This window comes from Fundulus heteroclitus, chromosome 1, assembly GCF_011125445.2.
Source record: "Fundulus heteroclitus isolate FHET01 chromosome 1, MU-UCD_Fhet_4.1, whole genome shotgun sequence".
Classification (NCBI taxonomy): Eukaryota; Metazoa; Chordata; class Actinopteri; order Cyprinodontiformes; family Fundulidae; genus Fundulus; species Fundulus heteroclitus.
Window position 1 is genome coordinate 7,202,229 of NC_046361.1, and position 23,643 is coordinate 7,225,871.

General features: G+C 41.8%; 1 protein-coding gene across 1 annotated transcript in view; it reads right to left on the reverse strand.

Moving 5' to 3' along the window:
- plxna1a (plexin A1a) overlaps positions 1 to 23,643 on the reverse strand; it is a 359,702-nt gene that overhangs the window by 151,696 nt on the left and 184,363 nt on the right. Inside the window, exon 9 of the mRNA XM_036125192.1 lies at positions 12,113 to 12,227. Within this exon, the coding sequence (XP_035981085.1) occupies positions 12,113 to 12,227 (115 nt within the window). The remainder of the gene's footprint in view (positions 1 to 12,112; positions 12,228 to 23,643) is intronic.

The following is a 23,643-nucleotide window of genomic DNA, read 5'->3' on the forward strand; positions in this document are numbered from 1 at the left end:
GAATGTTTAAACTTCACTTTTGAAAACTTGGAAAGTTGAATGCATAATTTTCACAAGATTTAACTGGAGAAACTTATTACCTCTTCTTCCTGTCTCAAAAACAGGTGAAATTGCAAATGCAGACGTGCCCTTTTTTTTCGACTGTTAACTTGAATATTTCATCTTTTTTTTCCCCTGATTATGCCATATTGTCAATAATTGTGCAATATTTACTCTGGCATTTACTTTTTCAGCTGTGAAGTTTGGCGTTTCTGATAAAGCTATAAAGCTCATCCTTTGCTGCTTTAGAACTAACTTTAGATAAGCTTGTTTTTTCACTACCATAAATGGTGTAACTCTGTCTGTGTCTTTCCCACTGTTATGCTCAAAGTTGCCCATTGGGGAACAAAAACCTATTTTTTATCTTCTTATCTTATTTTATCTTTTAGTTCTTGACCAAAAATGTGCCCTTGTCTCTTCTGGGAATCTAACTACTGCCCTTCAGTGGGGAAAGTATTTTGTACCAAAGCATAAAGAAGAATATACAACCTTACTATGTACCTGTTCCAATAGGAAGTCTTCCTGTAAGTCAAGGTTTTTTTTGGGGGGTTTTAGCTGAATAGTAAGGAGCTAAAAACCTTTCAGCTATATTTAGCTCTTACCCATTTATTTATTAAAGAACTGAACACGACCACAGGGAAGAAAATGCGGTCTCCTCGGGAATGAAATCAGACTGGAGAGCTGACATTTTAGTTAAATGTTCCCCTCTACAACACTCAACTGTTTAATGGTCATTTAATTTACCCAAAGAGACAGTGAGCAACAACACAACTCTTACATCCAATTTTCCACATGTGATTACTTGTGTGCATTAGGCGCAGCAGAGGGCTGGGGTGGGTATTATTAAGCCAGTGCAATGTGGAAGGAGTTAAGGTCAGTAAACTCAATAAATATTTGCAGGTTTATACGACTGAGTTCACAACTTGCTCTCTATGTGTTCGATATGGTGCCATACCAGACTAACCTTTTTCACATTTTGTCATATTTCAACAAGGCATTTCAATTTATTTTGTTGGGGTTATGTTATATACTAACTCATGCCCCCCACCTGCCTTCAAAAGTCATCCAATTAGCAATAAAGCCAGATTATCAAGACTGAGTATTTCTAAAATACCCTCCAATAAACATAAGCAGCTTCATCTGATCATAGAACCTTCTTATACATGTTTGCTGTGTCCCCCAACCTAACTCTGCTTTAAACTTCTCTAGAACTTTGTCCCTGGTCTGTCAACATTTCAGGCCTCCATAGAACAGATATTTTTATACTAATATTAACTTACAAACAGCTGGATTTATGAAGGCAATTGGCGGCACTGGATTTCCATAAAGGAAATGAGAGTAAAGGGGGCCGAACCTTAAAGCATGACACAATTTTCTAAGTTACTTTTTCATATAATAGTATAATATTTTCCTGGGTTGTGTCGGTCTTACAAATAACACAGAACATTTAACTTTTCAACAGCTTGTAGAAAAGTTTCAGGGGTATGCGTCCCTAACCTGACTCTAGCAAGATTAATGTCGCTCCAACTAGCTTCACTCACATCCATCTGGGACATCGCCCATTGAAAGTGATTTCTCCAATCAATTTTATTGTCCAGCCAATCAGGACGCAGGGCTGGAGTTTCATAGATGTGACGTAGTGGAGAAGCGACCGTGACCTGAGACTGTTTTGATAGCAATGGTGGCTCGCATCGAGGAAGCAAGCGTTAACATTGATGCTGCCATTTCTTCCGTGTTGTCCAATCTACCTAATATTGTTTCATTAAAAGAACATCAGAGAACGCCTCTGAAGGCTTTTCTTGGTGGAAACCATGTTTTCGCCCTTCTCCCGATCGGATTTGGCAAGTTTTGTTTTCCGGGACGCGAACCATGTTAGGAGGCCTTTATTCCTTGACGCGGTCGGCCCGGGATCGAGTCCGACACGCGGCGCTTTGCCGCCTGTCTTCCCCCCTCTTCCTGTCAGCTCACTGTCAATAAAACACGTGCCACTAGAGCCGCAAACACATTTAAAAACAAAAAAGTTTTGTTTTTTCCTGCGTCGCTCTCATCAGCGTCACAGGTTAGCTTCGGTGTGAGTGGTTGAAATAGCACGTCGATAAAGATGACAGACAAGTGGCTTATCCAATCATATGCAAGGATTTTTGATAATGCCCAGCCTTCAAAAAAGGCAATTCCTATGGAGAGGTCCCAGATGGATGTGAGTGGAGCTAGGCGGAGCGAAATCCATCTGGCAAGAGTCAGGTTAATGCGTCCCATGGTAAGGCAAAAATAAAGGTTACCAATAAGAAAGAAGGAAAAGATACCTAGAATCCTGGGTTAGTCCATCAGTGGCAATGATTGTCCTTCATGTTCTGCAGACAAAAGCAACTTCTGAACCCGTAATGTAAATCTATATCATAATCAAACGCTTTTCAGAGGCCGGGCTTAAAGGGAAGATTAAAGGCCCGGCAGATAACATTAGATAATGATATGGAATTATCGAGTAGATATTATGGAGATACAAGGCACGGTTAGTGTCACGACACTCAAGTATCCTTTCATCTCGCGAATAGTTAAACATCTCTCGCATCCTCCTCCGCTCCTCCTTTCATCGACAAGTGCCGTCTTTTCTCTGGCCTCGTGTTAATGATTTCCCCCCCTTCCAACACAGCTGTCCTCAATTCATCTTCCTCCAACTGGCCTTCTCTTTTTCCCTCCTTCACAACTCATTTTTTAACCTTCCTATCCCTTCATCTCCCGCCTTCGTCCTGCATATTCTGTCCATTTTTTTCTTTCTTTCCCTAAAACAGGTGGAGCCGATCAATGCCGGTTTCACAAAAGCTTGTTGACAAATACTGCTTAAGCGATCCGAACAAATGTGATGCCAGGTCGGAGATCTCTCCAGCCTAACGAGACAACTAAAGTGAGAAATAGGATCTGAATCTTTTGGGACCCCTTTGAAGTGCTTTATGGAGACAGAGAACAGGTAATTAGGCATCAGGCCATGGTCGTCCTTTTCATATTCTACAAAGCTCTAGACGCTTTCTAAAACACTACATAAGAGGCGTTTCTGATTTGATTCATTTGTAAACCCTTAGAGTTCTCTGTGTTATTAGGAGTCTATGTAGCACACAATTGTAAAGCTGACAGAAAAGGATATATGTTTTAGAAATGTTTGCCATGTTACAAATAGCAGAATGAAGGCCCGAAAGAACACACACACACATATACATATATATATATATATATATATATATATATATATACATATATATATATATATATATATATATATATATTAGGGCTGGGCAACGATTAAAATATTTAATCGCGATTAATCGCCCTGATTAATCGCGATTAATCGCGATTAATCGCATTGTATTTACAAACTCCAAGAATGAATTCAAAAGTAGTGTAAAGAGCACTTTTATTTTAATGTTCTGCTGCCATATGAACAAAAGTGTTGTAACATTTGTAGCACTTATTTTATACTGGATATTTTCAACCCATCTATTGAATTTAGTGCACTAGTTGATCTTTTCTTCATAAGAGAACAGCAAGCACTGCAGCCAAAATATTGCCTTTTTTGACCTCCTGTATATTAGCCAGTCCCTAAGCTTGATGTATCATGAAACTGTTGACCTTTTGGGTTTTGTGGTTTTTATTTTATTATTACAATTAAATAATAATAATAATAATAATAATAATAATAATAATAATGTTATGTTCAGTGTTTTTTCGCTAATCCACCTCTTATATATTTCAATCCTTATGTAATTTTGTCTGTGTTGTGTGCACCTGCCTGTTGCTTTAATCCTATAAATTTCCCCGTCGTGGGATAAAAAAAGGATTAGCTAATGTTATCTTATCTTAAATAACACTTTTTAATATATGTACTGGGTTCTTTCAAGGTCTTAATTACATGTTATGTGTGGGCTCCAGTAACATCCATCCACTGATCTACCTGGATGTTCCCTGGAGGACTGAAACGCCTCAGTCAGAGACATCAGTCTGTGGGTCTGTCGGGGCAATGAGAGAAGTTTCGTCTCCTCTCTCCGTTTCTGGGGCTCGACGTTTTCATGTTTTTTCACGTGCTTAGATAAATTTGTTGTGTTTCCACTGAAATGAACCGGCTTTTTACAAAACATACAGCTTGATTTCATTTACGGTATTAAAATAAAGCCGAACGGTGCTACTTCCCGTGTTCATGTTTTTTCGCTGCTGCGGTCTCTCTCAGCTGTTTGTGTGTTAAGCTTGTGTGAAGCTGAGTGGGCGGGCCAGGCTGAGCCTGCGTGCTGATTGGCTGGTGCCGCTGAGCCATGTACGAGAGGGGAGGGGGAGCGAGAGTGCTGCCGTGACAGCGCCCTGCAGTCAGCGCGCGTGCTGACTGACACTGACTGAAGGCATGTGAGCAACATGCGTTAATGCGCGATAAAATAAATATCGCCGTTAATAGTCTAATGAATTAACGCGAAATTAACGCGTTAACTTGCCCAGCCCTAATATATATATATATATATATATATATATATATATATATATATATATATATATATATATATATATGAAGTACAATATTGTGGTTTAAACTAAACTGCTCCTGTTTTATAACCAGGGCATTGCCACAGTCCTCCCATAATCTGGAGCTCGACCTTTCGCATCCCATCTCCGCTGTCACTCTCCATTAAACACGGCAATGATCAGAGAAGCATCTTTAAGCTTTAATACACTATGAATAATTAAGATGTGTATAAGCATGCTCACACACACACACACACGCACAGACACACAGTTGAGCCTATCGGTGGCAAGCAGTTCCCCCAGCCAGAAGGACCCAGAGGGAGAAGGGGAAGCTTGATCTGTGCCAGTTCCAGCTTCAGAGCTTCCAAAGCTGGGCCGCTCAGAGCTACTCATCAACAGCCCGAGTCCCAGCAATCTGAAACAATGAAGAGACAGCTGTAACTCTGACACCCATAGCTGGAAGACAAAGGGATAGAGTGTCTGGCTCCGGCTAATTGACTTGTTGGGGGAACGAGGGAGCCGTTTAACAAGAGGAGAGGGCTCGGTGGTCTTCGGATCAAACAGGGAAAATAAGATGAGCTGGGGAGATCCAAGGCTTTCTTCTGGCATTACACACAACCGTTTGCTTATTTGTAAACACTGATCAGCTGGAAAACCACACTTACCGGCCCAATCTATGGTGTAAATACAAAAATACTGTTTGACCTGAGTTTATTCTTACAGACCAACAAAGTGCATTAATGGGAAGTTCATCAATAAAAATGTTGGAAGCATGGTGCGCATTGTTATTCAGCCCTGCTTACTCGGATACCCCCAGGCAAATGAATTAAGAAATCGTCAGATTACTAAATAGAGTCCACCTGTTGATTACAGAATAAATCCAATTGTTCCATGAGGGTCTCCGTGGTTTGCTAGAGAACATTGGAGGACAGACGGCATCATAAGGACCAAGGAGCACAGCAGACAGGTCAGGGAGTATAAAGCAGGGATATCAAAAACCGTAAACATCTCACAGAGAATTGTTCAATCCATCGTCTGACGCAGATTTTGGGAACGACTGCAAACCAACCCAGACATGGCTTTTCCTAAACTCACAAGCAGCCCAAAGGCTCCTGGGAACTCTGCAAAGATCCACCGTTTAGGTGGGAGAATCTATCCAGCTGTTAGTCCAACACTCTACATATAAGGCCTTTGTGGAGAAGAGGCACAACCCGTGTAAGGGGCGGTGTAAACCTCACAGAGGGGTGTGCCCCGGCCAGATGGGACCAACATGTGACTTTCTGGGCCAAATGCAAAACGAAACGAGTGTCGGAAAACTAACGCTGGACGTCACCCTGAACACATCTTCCCCATGGTGAAGGACGTGCTAATCAGCAATAATAGGAAGACGGATATGTTAAACACAGGGCAGTACTGGGAAGGGAAGATTAATACCTTTGCAAAGCACCGTAAGGTAGGCTCTGATGGATAACATGACCTCTACAGGTGCCAAGGCCCAGCCATATCAGCGGGAAATCCTTCGGCCCCTGCAGTCTGTGGCTTCATGTGGGTCCAAGTCGTTACTGCGACCCGCTGGATGCTTGCATAAATTGGGGTCTGGGGGGGTTTTTGAGGGCTGGGTCAATGCCTCGGGCTCCTCTGCGTGTTACTTAAAGGCATGTTCTGGAGCAGTTCACGCTGTGTAACCGGTCGTATCGCTCTGCCAGCTCTGCTGGCAGCCATCAGGGAGCGTGTGACTGGCCTGCTAAGTTGGCTGAGACGCGTTGAAGTAGCATCCGAGGGAATGTTGTTTCCAGCAGAACATTAATCAGTGCTATTAACTTCACCTGTCAGTGGTTTTATTGATGTGGGCCGATCATCACCTGTGTGTGTGTGTGTGTGTGTGTGTATGTGTGTGTGTGCGCGCTCCAGAACGCACGCTCATGTCTGCTGCAGCCGCGTGGCGACTTGACAGCAACATACGACCATCTGACCGGCTCAGTCATCAAGTTGATGCATCCTCTAATTAGCTGCATGAAAGCTATCACTGATCTGCGTATCTTTATTCACCCTGTGTACATCTGGAGCTTAAAGCAGCATACTAATGATAATTAATGAGGCAGGACTACAAAGCTGCCTGTGCACACCTCTGAGCAGCAGCAGCAGCATGTCTACCGCATTCCTTTAAGTGGAAGGAGGCAAGGCTGGAGGAACGAGAGCACAAGAGGAGGGAGGAAAGAGGTAAAGTAGTAGAAAAAGAAGGAGAGAGGACATGTTTGATCAGCATAGAGAGAGGGGAGCGAAGCAAGACAGCGGGGAAGTCGGCTCACACCGTGGGCCAAGCCTTTGCGGCTGCGCTGCATTTTCGCATTCTAAAAAGGTCAGTGCCTCGACGGTTAACTAAACTGTTTCGGAGCGGCTGATGCAGAACAAGCTCTGGCTCATAATGAGTACTTCCTTTGACACATTCGGATGACTTCAGTCAGGCGTTGTCTTAATGAATACATCACACCGAGGGAAACAGCCAGCTCAGCGCTGAATTTTATGCAAACCTGAATAAGTGAAACAAACAGAACGCGGAAAATTGACCAATACATTGTATAAAATTTGCATTTTTAATGTCACCGCTGCTGCCCGACTTAAAAAAAAATAACAAAATAACAAAAAAAGCAAGAGAGTTTAGAGTTTGCAAAAATATCCACACCCCCAAAAGGTCCGTACATCTGACGGATGAAAATAAAGCATAGATACTTGTAAAGTGTCATGTGTTTCGCCCCAATCAAAGACGCAAGACTTAGGGGTATGTCTCTACCAGCTTTGCCCGTTTAAATACAGAAATGTTTGTCACTTGTTTTTTGCAAAGTAGCTCAAGCTTAGTCAGACCTGCATGCTTTTGCAAAGCGCCGTACCTTTACACTGGATAGAAGTTAAAGGAAAGAAATCTCTTAAAATGTTTCTGTTTTGCCTCCTACTTTCACGTGTACATGCACATTTAAACTAAATCTTAACATATCAAACGTTATGTTAAAGAGTAAAAAAAGCCACGTTAAAATTGATAATCGTGACTTTTGATCCAGGTTGAGGTGGACTTTTTAAGGTGGGGCTCAACACAAAGGAAAAAAAAGGTAGAAAAAAGAAATACGCAGAACTAAAGGCATGTTTTTGCACAGTTTTCGCCTCTGTTGCCAATCACCTTCTGCATTAAGTCATTTATCCTGGATGAAAACATGCAACACCTAACGCCTTAATTAACAGGCGGGAAAAATGCAATCTGCAGCAGAAGAAGCAGGCAGGCTCCTACATCAAAGTAAAAAAAACACAAACCAGCCGATTTTCCTATTACATTTTCTGCTGTTTTTTTTTTTTTAATATTGCCTTATTCATTTATTATTTTCTGTTTCCTTGAATCTAAATGAAGTCATCTGAACCCAGCCCCCCGGGGGGCCCGGCCGCGGCCCAAACCAGCTCCACCGGCCCAATGCTGGGATTCACTGGAGCACGGCAAATTTGTTTCTCTCTGTTGTTTGTTTGCGCCCGTGTTTGTTTCTCTCATTGTTTGTGTTTATGCACCTTTTCCCTTTGATGGCCTTCTCAAGTGTTTCTCCGACTCTGGCAATTTTCTGCCTGGTTGCCTCTAATGTGCTTCTCTGTTTATCTGCTGTCACAAAAGAGCTGATTTATACACATTTACAAATCCAGGAAGTGACAGTGGAGAATTATATTTACCTCAAAAGGGCAAAAAAACAACAAAAAAACAACAAAACAAGTTATCTTTTTACACGCGCGCGGAAGGAGGAAAAAGGGGGGAATCTTTGTGAGTTTACCAACGCCGCATTTTCACAGATGCTATGAGTTTTATCAGATATGAAGTGAAGCCAGCCTCAAGAAATATGACAAATGCCTTTGGGAATATAACCAGTGTACTGTGAATTCAATCACTCCGGAAACTGACTGCTAATGACACAGGGGGAAACTTTCCCAGGCAGCAGTGATGGGCAATATTGCCTTCAGCGGGGGCTACGAACTGGCAAATTGGAACAAAATCGAGACTAGAGGAGATAAATGTGTGACAAAACTACCGCTGTTGGCCAAAGCGAGCATATGCGTGGCTTCAAAACAGTACCTACTCAATGACAGCGAGAACACAAGGATGGATCCGAGGCCCGGAGCTGTCTCCTCACCGTCGGCCGCGTCAATAACAGCGATCCATCTGTGGTTGTGGGACAAGTACGACTTCCTGTGCCCCGTTTCTTTCTCTGTACGCCTCTCCGCTCTCAGTCTTAGCTCTCCTAAACACAAACTAAGTGCCGCCAGATACTTCCACTCCTTTACACGTGGAGGCCTCAACAAATGTATCGACAACATCTGCGAAAGGTTCTAAGACCTATTCCGCCTTTTCTGCAGGACCATCAATAAACAACAAACCTCTGGGGATATTTTTTTTAATAGGTGGGGGAAAAAAAATCCCATCTCAACAAATAATTGCCAGTGCATCTAACTGTTCCCTTTATGCACTTTTTTATACATTTCGTATTAAATAATACTGTATATTATTCAATGATGGTATCAAGGCGTTGCTTGTTTGTACCTGTAATCCTTTATCGGCTGGTTTTGCTGTTCTTTTTATATCTCTCTTTGCAGGTGAAGAAGCAGACTGAGGTTGATGTTGTTTTCTCTCCTCTGTCTCTTTCACCTTTTCTCCCTTTTGGCATTTTGTCTCATCTGTTTCTCTCCTTTTTTTTCCTCTTCTACCTTCTTGTTTCAGTGTCCGTATAACATGAAATATTCCCTGCATGAATCATAATAAAGCTTCTTGCATGTATAAATCAAGCGGAGCACTATGGTGAAAGCGGTAAGGCTCCCCTTGTGAAAGTAAAATCTGTTGGGCTTTCTTTGGCGTTAAGACAACAATTCTTATTGTCTCATTGCTAGACAGGACACAAAAAACCTTTGAATACAAATATTTACTTTCTGAAACTGACCAGAGTTTTTAGTAACTTTTATTCATGATACATGTTTCCCTGGAGTATAAGTAGGACAGAGATCTATTTCCACTGTCTACCGGGTTGGATGAGAACCTATGTTTATCTGGCCCACTCCTGGAAAAAGAGTTTCCATGACAACCACTGGATGCCATCACCCTGCCAACTGTTAGTTTGGAAGAGATGCCACAAAAAAAGCGTTTTCTGACCTACTGTCCCAAACGTAAAGACATTTTCCAAAAGTGCAACATGAGTGACTAAATGTTGTTGAAGGCTGATAATAAAATCTAAATGCATTGAGCATTTTATAAAAAAATATACCAATACAATGCAACATGCCGACTACTCAAACTACTCAGACTACTGAAATATGAAATGATCTCATTGTGAAAAATTATGTTCTTTAGGACAATAATGGTGAAATATTAACATTTGTGCTAAATACTTTAATTCACAATTTGTTTGTAATATTTATCCTAAAACAGAACCACCTTACATTTGATTTTTGTCCAATGTAAGGTGGTTCTGTACACTATTGTACAGGGCTGCACAATATTAAGTTATATGATTGTGATGTTATTGCTTACAACACTTTCTGTGGCCTTTGGCACAGTGAGCTCTATCGTATGTGTCAGTTTTGGGCATCTACTTCAGTAAAATCATCCTACAGGTTGAATATTGTATTGCCATGCAAAGTGTGCATTAATAACCACTGCAGTCCAAACAGTCTGTTGGTGAAGATTCTCAGTCATTCAAGTCATGATCAATCCAAAAAAGGTTAAAAAAAAACAAAAAAACAACTGGACTTCTATTCTGTAGCTGAAGATGTTTCGCTTTCCATCCAAGAAGCTTTCTCAATTGAATTCTTCAGAAAGCTTCTGGGATGGAAACCAAAAAACCTTCAGCATCAGAATAGAAGTGCAGTTGTTTTATTTTTTCTAACCTTTTTTGGATTAATCTAAACAGTTTTTTTAAAAACTTTTTCCTGCACACGCTGATGTTGCAGTAGTGATTTATTGGGCAGCTTGGACGAATCCTGCTTTAACACAGAATAATTATCCTCTGCAGGCTTCAGCGTTTCTAGTGCAATTCATACGTCAGCCTGGGGAATCTGGAGTGCCATATTGGAATGTTGATTGCAACATTGTGATCTGTTCAGATGAGATTGAGTGACAAACACTCCAGGTAGGCTAGGTGTGGAAAACCCTCTGATGTCGACTGTTAAGTATGGTGGAGGATCTGTGTTGCTGTGGGCCTGCTTCTCTTTGTACACTACAGAGAACCTTGCAGACTGAATGAAATGGAAAGAGATTTTGAATGAAAATCGGGAGGATTCTGTCAGAAAACGGAAAAATAGGTTGGCAATGGCATGAGGCCATTAAACAGTTTAATCTTCAAAAAGATATAGTGAAAGTAACACATACATGGTACAATAGACACAGAATCAACCGTCTTTCTTGTTAATCTCAGTCCTTAGAAGGCCGTCCCATAGAAAACCTATAGAGAATAAACTGAATAAATGTGTTCAAGCATCAGTGAGGATTTTTTTTTAGTTTGTCTTAGTGTTTCAGAGTGAGATCATGTTGTTGCTTAGAAAGAGAGAGGCGCTATTTTAAGGCTTTTACAAATCTTTACCAGAGGTTACAACATATTTGTCTGTGTAGGTACATTTGAACGCCCTAGAACATTTTTCAGAGATGCTTTAAGTCAAACTCAGTGTTGATGGACACAGGAAATCATACAGCAAACACAAAAATAGGAAATTCCAAGAGCCTGCAGAGACCCACATCCAAACAGACCCACACACACCTACTTCATACCCACCCACACTGAGTGCACAGAGCGGCATGTTTTTCCTGATTATACCCTTTCAACATCTCAGTTTTCTTCCAAAAAAAACAAAGATGGAAGTGAGTGAAAAACCAAGAGAAAAGTGGCAGGAGCAAATGAATAGCCGAGTGTGTTGGTATCCACGCTGCACAAAAGGAAAGGGAGAAAATAAAAATAAAATCTGACAAGTCACAAAATGGAAGAAACGCCACAGAAAGTTTAGTAAAATATGGAGCACCCTGCATTAAGATGAATCTTTATTCGAGACAGCTAACATAAAGATGGTCCATTATTAAAAAAATATATATATATACTACTTCCGAAAGTATATGCGAGGTATTATTATCTGCATGAATGTCTACATGTTTGTTCACAAGCCAGGGAGAATTAGAGAATTCGACAAAGAGCGGAGCCATGGAGTGGATGAGGGCTTTCATGCCAATATTACATTTGGGACGACAGCGCATGCCTCCATTTGCATACCCATTCACCCCGACTTGTTTATAAGTGAATAAATCTAGTGCTGCTTAGAGTGCAACAGCTGCTGCTGGGCCACTCACAGCAGCACTAATTCATCCAAACACACAACACACATTCAGAATCTGCACAGGTCCCAGCTGCACCGCTAGGACTGCTATGCAGCCGTACATACCGACAAACGCGTGTGTGTGTGTGTGTGTGTGTGTGTGTGTGTGTGTGAGCACGGTATTAGTACTTGGAAATACATTCACAAGTTGCCTTGCATGGCTGCGTTCCTGAGCTTGCCCGTGTAACACGCCTACCTGCGAGGTGTTGACTCGACCCTCCTGGAAGGAGCAGTCGCTGGCGTCCTGTGTGCACATGTGGCGGTATTTGCACCAGTGGCAGGGGAAGTTGGCGTTGACGCAGGACAGGCACCTGGAAGCAATAGAGAGTTTGAGACAAACAGGGTTAGAAAAGGTTACGCTTTTAAAGCAGCGATATAATCCAGAGCCAATACCAAAGACTTTAAACCGCGCTGTGTTTCTGTCAATCGCTGCTTTCACTTAGAAAGGGAAGAACAAGGTCTAAATAAAGGAAAGGTAAAAAAGAAAAAAAAAAGAAAAACAGGTTTAAGGGGGAAACTGTTTAACTTTGAATCTGAAGTGCTTGTTGTAGTGTTAGGAAATGCACAAAACTTGACCTTATTCATGCCCAGATGTAAACACTTTAGTATTCATATAAAGACTATTGAAAAGATGGCATTAGATTGAACTAATAAACTTCTATTCTACAGACTGTGATGTTGACGTTGTCCAACTGCAATGTTTATGACTATATAGCTGTTATTAACTGCACGTTAATACATGCCACATTAGTGCTCTTTAAGGTAATGATCTCTTTTCCTGCTGTGGCTAAAACTCAGTAATTTCAACAGACTTTTCCCCCCTTTGCTAGGACTATCTCAGTGCCTGTCTCCGGCCTTGAATTAAACAAGACTCCAACCAGAAACTTTGAGCATGAAAATGCTTTTCATGCTTTGGAATTTTCTCCTACTCTGAAAGGTAAACAAAAAAGTTTTGAAAATTTGTCAAATCTATTTACGGATAGCATTGTGTCACATGTGAACTAACGCTGACGATACTTTCAACTAAGACAGACAGAGTCCAGCATTATTAAGAGTAAGGCTGCATCTGAAACAGGTCTAATTGGTAAGGACTCTTTAGCCAAAGTGGAAGTCCGTCAGCGTTTATCCGTAGCATATGTGAGATAATCTGTTGTAGCAACAACCCATTTTCATGCTTTCTACAAATCTGGGCTTCATGGAAGAGTGGCAGTAAAACAGTCTCTAAGGAAATAAAGCTGAAGAAGTATTTTTTGTACAACTACAAAAATGCAGTTCCTACTGAGAAGCAGATCTGGACATCTCCAAATGTATGCAGACTTAGAATGGGTAAAATCCCACCCAGGCATATCTTATAATGTACACATGATTGTTGAATACTATTTATCAGCATTCTGAAGTATGCAGTGGTTTTCCCTTCAGCTGTGTAGTTTGATTGTGCTCTTGTTGAAGTCAGAGTAAACACCAGTGTAAGATCTAAACAGCTGTCTGGGGCCTTCAGGAAGGAGGCTGTAGCAGCCAGTAAGGGTTTTAAAGAGGCCTCGAAGATTTTTAAATCAGTCATACCACTTTATGAGAGCTAGTCTAGAAATGGAGGACATTCAAAACAACTGCCAACATGCACAGGTCTGGCTGTTTAGGCAAGTCCACCCTGGAAGCAGCCTATAAAATGCTAAAAGAAGTCTCCAAAAACTCTAAACTGTCATCATTGGATCTACAGCGGGCTCTTGCTACTTTTGGTATGAAAGTTCATGCCTGTACAGCCAGAAAGGGTTTGTGTTGAAAGTTTAACTTTCAAGGGATGTGTCCAAAGAAGGAGACCTTAGCTGCAGCAGGACCTGGCCAGCTCACCACTATAATCTATATGGATTAGGCCATGCATCAGACGGTTCTTGAAAAAAAGTTTTCTTGAAAGGTCCATGTGAAAAAACTAAATAAAGCTGAAACGGAACTGGGCCCTGCAACACCAAGATGGCCCAACCCATAGGAGTAAATCCATTATTAACTGGCTGAGAATTAACTGAAAGCAGAAAGAGAGGAGTAGGGCAAACTGATGTCAGAGGCTGGCAGACGGATCAAGGTTTCTCACTTCAAACTAGCAATTAGATGAGGGGTGTCCTAACAGTTAGAAGACACGTCATTTTATTTGATGAATAAAATCCAGTTAAATATTGTTTACTTGCAATTAAATTGCTGTCTTCCAAAAAATCAAGAAATACATTTCTGAACATTTCTTACAAATCACTGGATATTTAAAGGGGTGTCCTATTTTCTCTAACATGTCTTAGCCATGTTGGTTGAAGAGGTCCCCTTAATATGCCATACAGTGTAATTAAAGCCTTCACAGAACTTCTTTAGGTAGGTCCCAGTGGTTTATTAATGGGGTGGAGTCCTGGGTGGAGTCCTGGGTGGAGCATGGCGGCAGTGCCTTCATGGTACGGGGCCTACAAGTAACTGAAACCCACGGTGGAAGAATCATGTTAGGGTGAGGCATGATGTTCCAGCTACTCTCAGGATCCTGCAATTGGCAGGTTGCCGGTTCGATCCCCTGCTCTGACTGTCTCCGTCATTGTGTCCTTGGGCAAGACACTTCACCCGCATTGCCAGCTGGTGGTGATCAGAGGGTGTGGTGGCACCGGTGTATGGCTGCCTTGCCTCTGTCAGTCTACCCCAGCTGTCAGCTGGCAGCTGTAGCTGCTAACATAGCTCACCACCGTCAGGGTGTGAATGGGTGAATGACTAAGGTGTTGCGTAAAGCGCTTTGGAGGTCGTCAAGACTAGTTAAAGCGCTATACAAGTACAAGCCATTTACCATTCAGGCAGTCCTTTTGCCAAGCCCATACTCAGTCTTTTGACTTGTGGACCAGTGAAAATGTCGTATTCCCAACAATGCAGGCATGATATGAAAAATACAGAGCACCAGAAAATACTGGGCTTTCCCAACACCTTCCCCAATAAACAGACATCTGAGCTCTGAAATCATTCTACACAGAATTCTAATCGACTATCAACAAACATGTCGATGAAATCCAGGAACAGTGAGGAGAAGACCAAGAACGTTTAACTCTGGGGGGTTTGAACCACGCTCTCCACCATCTCCATAAATCACGTTTTAAAAGACAAATACAACTACGGTCTCTTGCACGTCTTGACTCTATTCCAGCTGCCGGAAAGGCCACGGCAGATGCTGAAAACAGCTGAGGGAGAGAGAGAGAGAGAGAGAGAGAGAGAGAGAGAGAGAGAGAGGGAGAGAGAGAGAGAGAGAGCAGTAAGATTCAGAGCAGCGCTCCCTTCTCTTTATTCTCCATGCTTGGAGGCTTAGCGAGAACTAAGCTGGCAGACTAAGATAAGCCTGTTTTTCTATAACATCCCCCCCCCTCCCCCTCTTTTTATTCATTCAGAGTTGAGGAGGCAAAATGAATATATACACATTCAAAGATGGATTAGAAGACAAAAAACAAGGCTATCATGGTGGAATGGGAGGAAATATCGTGCCGAAATGAAACGGCTAGTTAAAGTTTTTAATTTCCTCAGTGTCAGACATTTAGCGAGTGCGAGATGATAGTAAGTAATAGGAAAACAACATTTTCTGTTAAAGCGCTTGCTTGATCACATCTTTTGCAAGTGCGTTCTTATCAGTGCTGGACTAAATTACATTCTGCTTTCTGTCAATCATGTGGCTCCTGCATGAAAAAGCACGCCGTCTCTTTTTTTCCTAATCTTGGTCATATAGCAGAGAACACACAATCACTCAACATGCAAACTTCAAGAGTGAACCAAAAAAATAAAATAAAATAAAATGAGGCTGTTTTTGAAAAACAGGCATGGGTGTTCAATGTTCACTTCCTTCATCTTTCTCTTGTTAAACCACTATGTTGTTTTCTATTACGACAAGGAATTCCATTTTTAATTAACTGTTGTGTAAATCCTGTCCCTGCCAGAGTCGTCAGTCAGCCCTCCAACACCACCCGTGTTTTGTAGATTAGATCCACTAAAAGTCTACCGATTCTTCCTCCTCATCACTAAAGGGCAGTCAAATACAACATGACTTATCTGGTATGAAAAAAAAAAGGAGGAGACAAATGTTGTTCTTGCATCATATCCTGCAGGCTTTGAAATGAAGCAACTTGTTTGCTGGATGCTATCATCACCTTAGCTTTTCTAAAGATAATATAGAGGCCAGAAACGTGGGGAAGTCTTTTCTTTATTGCAGTGGCGTCTCTGGCAAGATAAGTTAAAGTGGGGCACAAAAACTCAACACCTATTAACAGCAATTTATTTTATTTTTTCTAGTGATTCATACCACCTGACTTTGATTAATTTTAAATTAAACAGATAGATGAGAATAAACCATCCATTTTATATAAGCTAAATGTAATAAATATTTATACATCAAATTACAAATGAAGGCTCACTCATATTGTTCATTTATTGACCAGAAAAGGTTCACATCAATCTTTCAATGGGCTAGCACTGACAACCAACACTAGATTAATATTTGCTTTTAGTTTTAATTTTCCTGTTTTATTGTGTTTAAATGTAAAGCACTTTGCATTGTCCTTGTAATGAAATGTGCTATACAAATGTGCCTTGTCTAGATGGTCGCACACTATCAGGCAGAACGTAAACATAACGTCTGAAATTCAAGAATTTTGATTGGACGATCCGAGCTTGGGGCCAGAGGATTTGTTTTCTGGAAGACTTTGATACAAAAGTTTCTAACATAATTTTATTGTTAAGGAAATCGGTCTTTTTGACAATATTATTCTATAAAGAACGATTGTCGCAATCATGGAGCTCCACAGCGACATCTGGTGGGGCCAGGCCCCACTGGCCCCTTATGCTGGGACACGACAGCTTTATTGCCATTTCTTTAAATTTTCTCCTTAATGGAGGTCAATAAAGATCCCAGAACACTATCTTAGTTCATGACATGTGCCCAAAGTAGTCTTCCTCCTTTGAAGTAAGACAGAAACAAAAAGGATTGAAGTAAATTATGGGGAAAAAACGCAGCCACACCTTTCCACACATTACTGGATTTTTTTATTTCTAGTTAGACACAGGCTTTATAAAAATCACCAATATTTGTGTTGAATTCTTCTTACCTAAAAATAAAACATACTGAGAAGAATCCTTATAGCTATGATACTACTGGGGTTTAATCAATTTGAATAGACTAAATCCCAGTCGATCTTTGAAAAAACAGATTTCCTTTGTTTTTCCAAAAATTATTTTTTTTTTAAAATAAAGCCTATAAAACTTGAAAATTAAAGATTAACTGCAAAGGTTGTGGGGGAAAAAAAGTAAGCAGTGCAAATTTGGGATGAATCTAGGAAAACTGAAACCTAAAAACCATCCGAAGACGGACGACTACCCAGTTTCCATAATCCCACAAGGGTTCTTATCGTTAAACTGGACATCATCAAAAAAATGTCCATTGGTTTGGACAGAATACAACAGAACTGTCCCATCACAATCCTTTCTTTTATAATATTAGAGTGTGTGACTGTAAAGTGATCTCTGACATGTCTGGAGCGAAAAGCTCGCTGGAATAAGCCTCAGAGGGCTTTAGACCTGACTCCTCCAAGGAGGAGGACAACTGCTTAGCCAGCCTGCTGCCAGAAAGGATATCCTCAAATTGAATTTCATTCAAAGCCTTTCTTTCTCTACGTCCTTGGTCTGTTAAGATTTCCTTTTTTTTTTCTTTTTTTTTTTTTTGGAAGGGGTTAACTCCTAATTTGCTTGTAGTGGAGTGATGGGCTCATGGCAGAGGCTTTACATAGTCAGAGATAAGCCAGTGAGACCAGACTGAAATGCAGTCTGAGGTTTATAATCAATGTCAGTGGATTTCCACAGGGAGAGGGGTGCGCTGAGGTTATGCTAACAGTCTGATGTTTGTTAGCAGAGCTCGTGAGTCAGTTCCTCCTCGCTATTAACCCCGGGGTTCATCGATTTCTTGTTGCAGGCACGCGTGCATGCACATTCACAGGCATGTTATGCACGCTCACGCCTTCAAAATCCACGCACACACACACACGCACACACACACTTCTAAAGGGAGGCAAACTTACACACACCAGCTGTCACTTGCATTGACATCCAAGCATTCCTCTGGGTCACCTGGCCGGTGGAGACTTGTCTTACAGTAGAGATGTCAATGCCTGAACAACAGACTTGGGTAAGTGGCCGTGCTGCTGCTGCTGCTGCAACGTAGTCAATAAAATCGCCTGCTATTTAGCAAGGCCCCCGCAACAGAGCCGGGTCAAATGCCATTTCATCTCCTCTAAGCTTTTGTTCTTGTGAGGCCGGATCAATGGAACAACGCTGTTGATATGCGAGCAACGGCCTGGGCGCAAGCATATATATATATATATATATATATATATATATGGAGGGAGCCGGCGATTACATCCCAATTAAATCTGGTTAGTGTTGATGAACCCCCCGATTAAGCCGCTGATTGAGAGAGAGGGGCCTAATGGCTAGCGCATGCTGTGGGCCACACTTGTAGTGACCTCACTGTTTTGGTGAGACAATCCCTCTCTTGTTTTATGAATAGAATTAAAAGTCGTTGTGTGACAAATGTTGTAAAATCGTTCATACCCTTTTTTTCACACATCTACAAATTATAATGCACTTTATGTGGATGTTATGTTACAGACCAGCACAAAGTAGAGTAGGTGGAAAGGGGACATGTTTTTAAACTGTTTCACAAAGAAAAATTAAGAAAGTATGACACATATTTGTACTAAGCCCTTCTGATTTTTTTTTTTTGGTATCGGTTTCATAAATAAGGAAGTACAAAATCTTTTTTAAGCAAATCAGCACCAAATCATCTCGGGACCCCTAAGAGGTGTTTGAAGAACCCCTGGGGAGTCCCGACCCCCACTTTGGGAAACCCCTGCTGTTGAGTGTCAGTTTTACGCGTTTATCAAGCAAGTCAATGTATTTAACTTTAATCCCATTAGGCCAGATCCTCTTCTTCTACACGTTTGCTTTGATGGCTTATAGCATGCTGTTTGTTTACTAATGTCCTCTAAAGAAACCTCTGAGAACATCTGGAATTAAACCGGGAATAAAACTCCTAATTTCTCTCTGCTTGTTAGATGACTTATTAAGGGTACGGTTCGCACTTGGTTTTATTCAGGGATAATGAAGAAAACAGGCTTGAATATGCAACATTAAGTGAAAAATACGTTGTTGTTTTTTTTTAACTTCCCCAATCACATACTACTTTGTGTTGGTCTATCATATCATTTAAAGAAAGCAATAAGCTGGAGAGAAATCAATGCTTTTGCAGGATGGTGTAAGTTCTCGTCTTAACAGACTGGCTGCTCAGCTTGAGCTCCAAACAAGTCCATTTGAGTTTCATCCTGTACAGCTGGAAAGCGAGCGGCAATAAAGCGATGCATACATCATTAGGCTACGCAGCAAAGGAGCCAAATGAGAAGTTTAGATTCTCAGCGGGGTGGCTCAGACTCATTACTTGATATTATTGGAATATCGTCAGGGCAATGTCCGAAAGCAGTGAGTGAGCGAGTCTCAACTCTCAGTTTAATTAAAAACCGGCAACATTCGTTGAAAACTGGGACCATAAAAACGACGCTACAGAAATCAGCATCGTCAACTAATGGATGGGTAAGCACAAAACAAGGAATATTCTGAACAGGGTCGCTCACGATGAGTCTAAAAGTTGCTGAACAGGGGGGGGGGGGGGGGGGGGGGATGGTGGTGGCGTCGGGGAGGGTTGCTTGGAAATGAGAGCGGCTCCTGTAGGCTGGAGTGTGAGCTGATCCCATTCGCTGAGTGCCTCCTTTCAAAGCCTAGATTTCCACTCCTTTCATATTGAAATGGTCACGGTGGCCTAAAGCTGGGAGGGGAGGTCGCTAACCTTTCAGCTGTGTGGGACGCATTATCCCCCGATACAATAACGCACAATCTCTGTCTTGTTTGCTAACACTGCTTTATATTTCGCCTTGCCTCTCCATGCCTCTCCAGCAGTCAGGGAATGTGGGTTTTCTTCAACGCGCCGCTCTCCCCTCCAGCGCTATCCCGCCTGTTTGCTTCGATCCCTCTCTTTAAAGATGCATTATTCCTCCCTCCCGCATGCTCAATTAAACTATTCCAAATCTCTTTTTTAATGCAAATGCCTAATATTGTGAAAAGCGTATGTAAATAGCTCTCGGCGTGATTTGCCGTGCCAAGTCTGCGCCTTCTGTCTCTGTGTGCTCCCTCTGACTGTGCAGGCACCTGTTTGTGCGTTCGTTTTGAAGAGGCGGCAGGATTGCCGACGCTTTTTGCCGACGCTTTTGCAGCGTGCGCGCACCTTCCGGCGGGCCGCGCGGAAGGGGCACAGAAGCCCGTCTGGGCGCTAGCCTTCGGGGCCACTCTGCTCGTGCCTCCTTGCTGATACCGTGAGCCTCTCGACCTGCTCCACACCCGCAGGGACAGCTCCATTATGAGCCCCCAAAACTGCGACTCCTGCGCCCCGGTCAGGTCAACGATTTCGGGGTGACTGCTGATGCTGGCGGGGGAGCAGTGTGTAAAAGGCAGGTTTATGTTAAAGCTGCTGCTGTTATAGCTGCACTGCAGATTTTTTTTTTTTTTTTTTATGGACCCGCAGACTCCTCAGGGGGCCGACATCAAAGGCTGAAAGAGCAGCAAGCCTATTTAGGTGGGGAAGGGCGGGAGGACCGGGCGGGTGGAGGGGTGCGAGGAAGAAACGCACACCCATGCACACCCAAACATGCAGATGGGCACAAATAATCATTAATGCGTTTCTTTGACTGTGACTTTAATGCACCCCTTCATGCTTTTAACCACAAAAAAGACCCAACATTAACACTCACACGTTCACAATGGAGAGCAAAGCCTGGAAGGCCCCGGACGAGTGGCCCAGGTGAGCTCTCCCTCGCCTTGCCCACTCCATTATGACCATCTCCACACAGAAAAGCCCGGCCAGAGCTAATTAACAGCCTATTACTATGCAGATATATGCAGGGCCGAGAGCAGAGCTCAAGCAATAAATGGGCCTGATGAACGACAGTGGCAAGGGGAGAAAAAAAAAGGGAGGTGGGGGAGGAGGGGTAGAAGGCGAAAAGAGGTTTGGATCAGTGGGTGGCGAGATGGCCAGTGTTGGGTTGTGGTGAGGGCAGTACGCGACAAAAAGAGGAGAAAGGAGTGGTCAGGTGGTGACACACAAAGGACACACAAATGCAACAATAAATAATTCATCTATATATTGAGTCCTCACATCAACTGACTCCTTTCTATGCAGAGATCTTCTGAGCTCCTCAGTCCGTCTCTGAGGCTTAGTCCAGCCACCCTCTGTAGCCTGCCACCCCAAAACCATTTTTGTTTCAGCCTTTTTGTATCTTGGATTCTGCTCAGTTATGATCCTCATCGTCTGACCACAGATGAAGGCTGAAACTCATGGGGGGTTGCCTTTTGACCCAGCTTTTTCTTCACCACAACAGACTGGATCCATGCTTGTATTTCAACAGATGAGGATCCAACCTGTCTATTCATCCTACGACATCCAGACGCTCAAACTCCTTCACTTCAGGCAAAGACCGACCTCTGACCTGGCCCGGCTGAATTATACACGTCAGTTTTGATCTGTGAGTGTTCATATTCTGACCTAGAGTGCTTCACAGCGCTTACAAACCATTCATGTATTATACGCTCTGTTCCTTTTCTGCTGATCACCCAAAATGCAGCGGGACAAACCGTTCTTTATGTAACGGTTTATCAGGCCAATTGAAGAGCAACTTCCCTCACTTTTTCAAAATAAGAGTCTAAGAACAGATACAGGGTGTCAAATGTAACACACCCATCTATATATATGGAGGTTCATAATAATAGATTACACGTATTCCAGCGGCTGAAGATGGAGAGCACCTATTCCTTTGTTGGCGCTGCGTGAGAGAACAGGATTCACTTTAACAAATAATACTGTATAGTTCTAACAATCCCCTCTAGTTACAATCATTTATAACTTATGAGCGTCTTGTGTTTTATATATTAAAGCCTGGACCCCTGTGTCGGTGGATCCGCTCCAGTTTGCACACTGACGGAATGGCATCTCATCTGCTTTGAATTCTGTATGCGAACATTTGGATAAGGGAAAATCTCAACTTAGAATGCTTTTCATTGATTATAGCTCTGCTTTTAAATTCTCCTGTTCCTGCAGAGCTTATTCATAAAACAGAAAACTCTTGAATTGAATGATGCCATTTGGAAATAGATTTTTACTTTTTTTAACCTGTACACCTCAAAGGGTTAAGTTTAACGACTGTTGGACTTACTGTAAACACAGGTACTATTCTTTGAGTCCTTAATTTTACAATTTGTACACCTATGATCGTGTTGCATCAAACCCTAACAACTTAAAAATGAAGGTTGCAGATGATACAACAATATTTTCCAGGATTAAAGGACTAATGTCCCAGCAAGACCTAAAAAAACCTCATCCATGCATTTATTTTAAATACATGACAGACTTCTTATCAGTGTATCAACCCTCCAGACCACTCAGGTCTTCTGATTTAAGCCTACTCTGCATAACCAGAACCAGAACCAAATATGGAGAAGCAGCATTTAGTTCCTATGCTTTACTTATCTGGAACAAACTCCCAGAACACTGTAAATGTGCTGAAAGCCTGAGTTCTTTGAATAAATATTAAAAACTCATTTGATTAGGATTTATTACATTTTATTCCATTTTTTTCACTTGCTGGTATTTCGTCTTTACTATCCTATGTTTTTATCACATAAAGCACTTTGCAGTGTCCTTGTACTGAAATGCGCTATACAAATAAACTTGCCTTGCCTTGCCTTCCCCACATGACGACTCTGGTTAGGGACTTGAGGTGAAAAATGTGACGTTCTGGAGTAAGGAAAATAACTTGCCTTTTAACGCCTCTAAAATCTTTAAATTGGTCCTTGATTTTAGCAAAAAGCAGTCCCCTTTACCTGGTTTTATAAATGGTATGGAGGTGCAAATTGTGGAAAATTTGTTGAAAATTTCTTTGTCAAATGACCTCAGCTTGAATTTGAATACCAGCGCGATTGTCAAAAAAGTCTCGACAGCTGCTTTTCGTTCTGCGTAAACCAGTAATAATCACATTCTCTTAAACGTCTACCGCTGTGCAGTAGAAAGCCTTCTCACAAATGCTATCACAGTGTGGTTTGGAAATGTTTCTGCTAAAGAAAGGAAATGTTTAAACTCTGCCAGGCGGATTATTGGTGAGGGTTTGGCAGTTCTGGAGGACATTTATCAACAATTACTTTGCACTCGGGCTTTGGCCATCATTAAGGACCCTTCGCAACCTGCCAGAGACCTGTTTGAATTTCTCTCCTCTGGGAGGCGCTATCGAGCAATTAAATATGGGACATGAGGCACAATAAATGCTTCTTTCCTCAAGCTGTGATGACTCTATGATGACTGTTGAAAGCACATTTGGCTTTTTGTTGTTGCATTTTATTTATTAGGGTTTACATATTTGTTTTAAATATTCTTTTTGTGTGCCCCTGTCATCGTATTAGATCGGGCGGCTATGGTTTTTGTCCCTTTGGGTAAATTGTGCACTTGAGCTACATGCATCTCTTTTCCAGTGTGTTTTTTTTATACCGCAAATAAAATTAATCTGAATCTTATTGTGAAACAAACATCTTCTTAATGGTTTTAGTCTTATTTTATGATTTAGAGATAGCATGTAAAGGTCTTAA